The 5651-nt window shown below is 48.1% G+C and overlaps 1 protein-coding gene across 1 annotated transcript in view; it reads left to right on the top strand.

Moving 5' to 3' along the window:
- Positions 1 to 5645, top strand: part of traf3 (TNF receptor associated factor 3) — a 16342-nt gene extending 10697 nt beyond the window's left edge. The window contains exons 7-14 of the mRNA XM_015374883.1: positions 768 to 848; positions 938 to 1012; positions 1113 to 1205; positions 1286 to 1426; positions 3518 to 3692; positions 3772 to 4115; positions 4862 to 5053; positions 5132 to 5645. Of these exons, the coding sequence (XP_015230369.1) occupies positions 768 to 848; positions 938 to 1012; positions 1113 to 1205; positions 1286 to 1426; positions 3518 to 3692; positions 3772 to 4115; positions 4862 to 5053; positions 5132 to 5167 (1137 nt within the window). The 3' untranslated portion in view covers positions 5168 to 5645. The remainder of the gene's footprint in view (positions 1 to 767; positions 849 to 937; positions 1013 to 1112; positions 1206 to 1285; positions 1427 to 3517; positions 3693 to 3771; positions 4116 to 4861; positions 5054 to 5131) is intronic.
- Positions 5646 to 5651: the final 6 nt, after the last annotated feature.

Below are 5651 nucleotides of genomic sequence, written 5' to 3'. Positions count from 1 at the left end.
TCCTGGATTAAACCCTCCTGGGTTAAACCCTCCTGGGTTAAACTCTCCTGGGTTAAACTCTCCTGGGTTAAACTCTCCTGGGTTAAACTGTCCTGGGTTAAACTGTCCTGGGTTAAACTGTCCTGGTTTAAACTGTCCTGGTTTAAACTGTCCTGGTTTAAACTGTCCTGGATTAAACTCTCCTGGGTTAAACTCTCCTGGGTTAAACTGTCCTGGATTAAACTGTCCTGGGTTAAACTCTCCTGGTTTAAACCGTCCTGGATTAAACTGTCCTGGTTTAAACCGTCCTGGTTTAAACTGTCCTGGGTTAAACTGTCCTTGGTTAAACTGTCCTGGGTAAACTCTCCTGAAATAAACTCTCCTGGATTAAACTGTCCTGGATTAAACTGTCCTGGGTTAAACTGTCCTGGGTTAAACTGTCCTGGGTTAAACTGTCCTGGGTTAAACTGTCACGGGTTAAACTGTCCTGGGTTAAACTGTCCTGGGTTAAATTCTCCTGGATTAAACCCTCCTGGATTAAACCGTCCTGGTTTAAACCGTCCTGGTTTAAACTGTCCTGGGTTAAACTCTCCTGGATTAAACTCTCCTGGATTAAACCCTCCTGGGTTAAACTCTCCTGGATTAAACTGTCCTGGGTTAAACTGTCCTGGGTTAAACCATCCAGGGTTAAACCGTCCTGGATTAAACCATCCTGAATTAAACTGTCCTGGGTTTAACTGTGCTGGATTAAATGTCCTGGATTAAACATTTTGTGAAATTGTTTTCAGAAACACAAAGAGACGGTGTGTCCCTCGTTTCCTGTGTCTTGTCCCAACCACTGCTCCTTCTCTTCCCTGCCCCGAAGTGAGGTACTGACCCCCCCCCACCCACACCCCCCCAACCGCCGACATCCTGACCTTCAGTTGAACTGATCTTCTGAATCTTTGTCTTCTTTCAGCTCACAAGCCACCAGCATGACTGTCCCAAAGCCCAGGTCAGCTGCCTGTTCCACCGCTATGGCTGCACATTCAAGGTGACCCCCCCCTCTACTGCCAACCCCTCCTCTTTTCTTTCTGGTCTGTAATTCTTCAGCCTCATCTTCTGCTCTGCTGATGGACTGTTTGCTGGTTTAGGGCCTAAATCAAGACATGAGGCAGCACGACTCCACCTTCGTAGCTGAGCACCTGAGAATGATGGTGAAAGGGAACTGCTTATTAGAGAACAAGGTAACCATAGTGACCATACGTACCACACCCAGCAGGTTTGGGTTGAACGGCGTTAGACCGAAGCCTGTCTGTGATGACAGGTGGAGAACGTGAAGGAGGAGCTGATGGAGCGCTGTAAGGTGCTTCCTGCGCTCAGCAGCCGACTGTCGGAGCTGGAGAACCAGAACGAAGAGCTACGGGAGAAGAACCGGCAGACGGAGCAGAAGCTGGCCAACATGCAGGTACCACAACACATCTGAAGAAAAGCATCTCCGTAACATGATGCTGCCACTGCCATGCATCACCATGGAGACGGTGTCTCCAGACTGTTTTAGCATGGACCACAGCACCCTGCTCAGGTTTCCCTCCTCTGTGATGCTCTTTAACAAAAAAGTGAGACAAAATAGGAAGAGAAATAAAAACCTTAAACAGGAAAATTATTGCTTGAGTTTGTTGATCTTAAACCAAATGAACAGATTCTAGTAACTTATGCTACGTTCAGACTGCATCCAGCAGAAGCAGCTAAAACGCGCATGCTGTTTCATTTTTGATGCTTGTACCAGTTTAGTTCTGACCCACGTCTGAAGCATCTTTGCTGCTCTAGCTGCGCGGTGGAAATGTGGGTCTGATGCGCGTTGGGTGGAACTACCCTATCCTTTCTTCGCCTGGAACAATGGCAGCTATATTTGCCAGCGGAGCGTTCTTACTAGGAACCCAGTTCTGCAGCTGCCTCAGGCCCGCTCGCCTCTTGGGGGTTTTCCCCTACTGTTGGTGGTGGCTGGAAGTAGATGTTTGCTTTTTTCCAGGTATGTGCTACAAACTGTAGGCAGCAGGATAATAAAAGCGAACTTGTTCTGCTGGCAGGTTTCTACATTTTAAGTAAATTTAGGTGTTAATAAACTGTTTCAGAGGAGTGATTATTGCGCTCTGCATCAGCAGTGCTGTGTCTGTCTCCCTGTCAGCTCCCAGATCAGCTTCTCTCATTGGTTGATGTGGTGCGTCCAGCAGCTGCTGCTCTCGCAGTGTGTCAGATGCTCAGAAGCTCCTGAGGCGATGCTCCTGCTGCTCTAAACGCGCTGCAGGACCTTTTGCTGCTCATTGATGGTCGTCAACCATTGACTTTACATGTAAACTAGTTGCTTTTGCTGCCTCTGCTGGTTTAGGTGTGAACGTAGCGTTAGATCAGATGCCTTTAAAGACTAGACGTTCCAAGAAGTCCTAGAAATGTAAAATGTAAAAGTATTTATGTGTTTATGAAGCCTGTTTTCAGTTAGCGTGTGGAGCAGACGCTTAATGAGGCCTGATGGTCAATAAAACATGTTTTAATATCAGTGATGGAGGTGCAGGATGTGACAGGAATGCTTGCATGTATTCAATATTAAATCTAAAATAATGAGTTCAACAACGGCTGCAGAGAAGGAACCTGAGAGAGGAACGTTCTTTAAACTGTTATCCAGCAGCCTGAGTCCAGCATAGGTACCAGATCTGCTCGGGGCCCCGCCCCTTCTTATGACATCATTATATGGCAACTCTTCTCAAACAAACTGTATTGCTCCCGTTTCTTAAGGATCAAATCTCTTCTGGAGTCTCAACATATTATTACCTTTATTTGCTATCATGGTCTATCAGTTACTTTGTTCAACAGAAACAGATTTATTTTTTAGTTTTGTTATCAATCAGGTAAAAACTTCATCTGTCATTAGACACGCTAACACTACAGATGCTCCCGACTTGGCACACTGACACTGCTTTATGTTATTATCGTTGTCTGGGCAACCACAATGTTTATCATCATGTGGCAACGTTCAGCCAATCATGTAGCGTAACATCACTGGCAGGAAGCAGGACGCCAGCAGATCTGGTAGCTACAGCTGTCCATCAGGATTGGTCCCACCAAGGTCTAAAGTCCTACGGTAGAAATGCATCATGAAACAGCTGGAACCAGAACCAGAACCAGAACCAGAGGGTTAAATTGTTTTCAATGCAGAACAAAAGGATGGAAGGTAGACCAGGATTAAAAGGGTCAAATAGCATTAAGAATTAGCTGTAATTTCTACAAAGAAACTGTCAGGTGTTTAAATTATTATTTTATTTTATAATTAGATGTTTTAAGCAAATTGTCAGAAGTTGTAAGTTCAAACCTGGTCCAAAAGGCTTCTGTAGATGAATGAATGGAGACATAGTTCTAGTCATTGGATTGCAGATTAGATGGTTAATTGCTGCAGTCCTAAATGGCTTGGAGTGTTCAGTGTGACAGAAGGGCCCATATGGATGTGCCTGAACATTGACTTGGACCTGAACGCCTCAGACTGTCCTGTTCTCTGTTTCCATAGAAACTGATGAGCTCCCACTCAGAGAAGCTGCTGGAGTTGGAGCTGGAGCTGCGCTCACTTCGTGTGCTGAGAGAAGAGGTGGAGACCCTACGAGGAACGGTGGAGAACGTCCGGACCAGGCTCACCGCCTTGGAGCAGGGGGGGCGGAGCGGGTCGGGGTCAAGCCACACTCTGGGTCAGTTCCTGTTCTGGGTTCAATGACCAACGGAAGTGTTCCTCCCGTTGATCTGACCGTGAATTTCTCCTGGTTGCAGCATCTTTGGAAACTCAGCTCAGTCGCCATGACGACATGCTGAGCGTCCACGAAATCCGCCTGGCCGACATGGACTTGAGGTTCCAGGTACTGGAGACGGCCAGCTACAACGGAACCCTAATATGGAAGATCCGGGACTACAAGAGGCGGAAACAGGAAGCGGTGGCGGGGAAGACGCTGTCTCTTTACTCGCAGCCATTTTATACCGGATACTTTGGATACAAGATGTGCGCTCGGGTTTACCTGAACGGAGACGGCATGGGCAAGGGGACGCACCTGTCGCTGTTCTTTGTGGTGATGAAGGGCGAGTACGACGCCCTGCTGCCCTGGCCCTTCAAACAGAAGGTAGCGTCTGTCTCCATCGCTGTTGTTTGTCTTCTATGAAGCTCTGATGGCAGCTTCTGCTGGTTCAGGAAATTCTCTAAGAATTTAAATTCTAAAAAACTTTATTAATCACAAAGGGAAATAAAATAGAAGTAACCTTTGTGGCCTTCTCTGACCTTCTCTAACCTGACCTCTGACCTTCCCTGACCTCTGACCTTCTCTAACCTCTGAACTTCTCGGACCTTCCCTGACCTTCTCTAACCTGACCTTCTCTGACCTTCCCTGACCTCTGACCTTCTCTAACCTGACCTCCTCTGTCCTTCCCTGACCTCTGACCTTCTCTAACCTGACCTTCTCTGACCTTGTCTGACCTCTGACCTTCCCTGACCTCTGACCTTCTCTAACCTGACCTTCCCTGACCTCTGAACTTCTCTGACCTTCCCTGACCTCTTAGACCTCCTCTAACCTGACCTTCTCTGACCTCTGACCTTCTCTAACCTGACCTTCCCTGACCTCTGAACTTCTCTGACCTTCCCTGACCTCTGACCTCCTCTAACCTGACCTTCACTGACCTCTGACCTTCTCTAACCTGACCTTCCCTGACCTCTGACCTTCCCTGACCTCTGACCTCCTCTAACCTGACCTTCTCTGACCTCTGACCTTCCCTGACTCCAGTTTCTTTATGAGTGAACATGTTTTCCAGCAGACTGCTAACCAGAACCCAGCCTGTGGTTCTGGTCTCCTGCTGATTTCTGTGTCTCTCTCAGGTCACTCTGATGCTGATGGACCAGGGTCCTTCCAGGAAACATCTGGGTGATGCCTTCAAGCCTGATCCTCATAGCAGCAGCTTCAGGCGTCCCACAGCGGAGATGAACATCGCCTCAGGCTGCCCTCTGTTTGTGGCTCAGAGCGTCCTGGAGACGGGCAGCTACATCAAAGACGACACCATCTTCATCAAGGTGAGCGTCTCCTCTAGTTCTGCTGCAGCGTCTTCACTCTGAAGGCCCATTAACCATCTCTCCACGTATCCATTGCAGGTTACCGTGGATACCTCTGACCTTCCTGACCCCTGAGGTTTGGAGCATATCAGGCTGATATCACCTCACTGTTGCAGGAGCTGCACAGCCAAGACTGATGGAAGGATCGGCGCTGCTGGAGGAGGGAAGCAGCCGATCAGAGCGCCGCCGCCGTCTGACTGCTATACGGACTGCAGAGCTGTGTGTGTCTGGTTGTTTGTGAATTGTTCTGTTATGACGTCACCATGGTGACTTTACCCAGAGCCAACATGGCCGTCACAGAGAAGGCATTGCTCGTTCCTGACCTGCAGCAAGCCTTGCTTTCAATTTAACACCAGCTTACTGGGTTATACTGGGAGAAGGACGACAGTCACAGAACCAGTAGAGACCAGCTGGATGGGAGGGAGGTCAGAACATCGCCATGGACTGAGTGATGATGCTGCAGGAGCTGTCCAGCCAGTCTGAGCTCCTCCAGCTAATTTCACACTAGTTTTAATAAACTTATAGCCTAAAAAGTTTTTTCCACTAACCGTTTTCATCC

Source organism: Cyprinodon variegatus, unplaced genomic scaffold (assembly GCF_000732505.1).
Source record: "Cyprinodon variegatus isolate N-32 unplaced genomic scaffold, C_variegatus-1.0 Scaffold110, whole genome shotgun sequence".
Taxonomy (NCBI): Eukaryota; Metazoa; Chordata; class Actinopteri; order Cyprinodontiformes; family Cyprinodontidae; genus Cyprinodon; species Cyprinodon variegatus.
The sequence above is the reverse complement of the archived record's forward strand: the minus strand, read 5'-3'. Positions and strand labels throughout refer to the sequence as shown.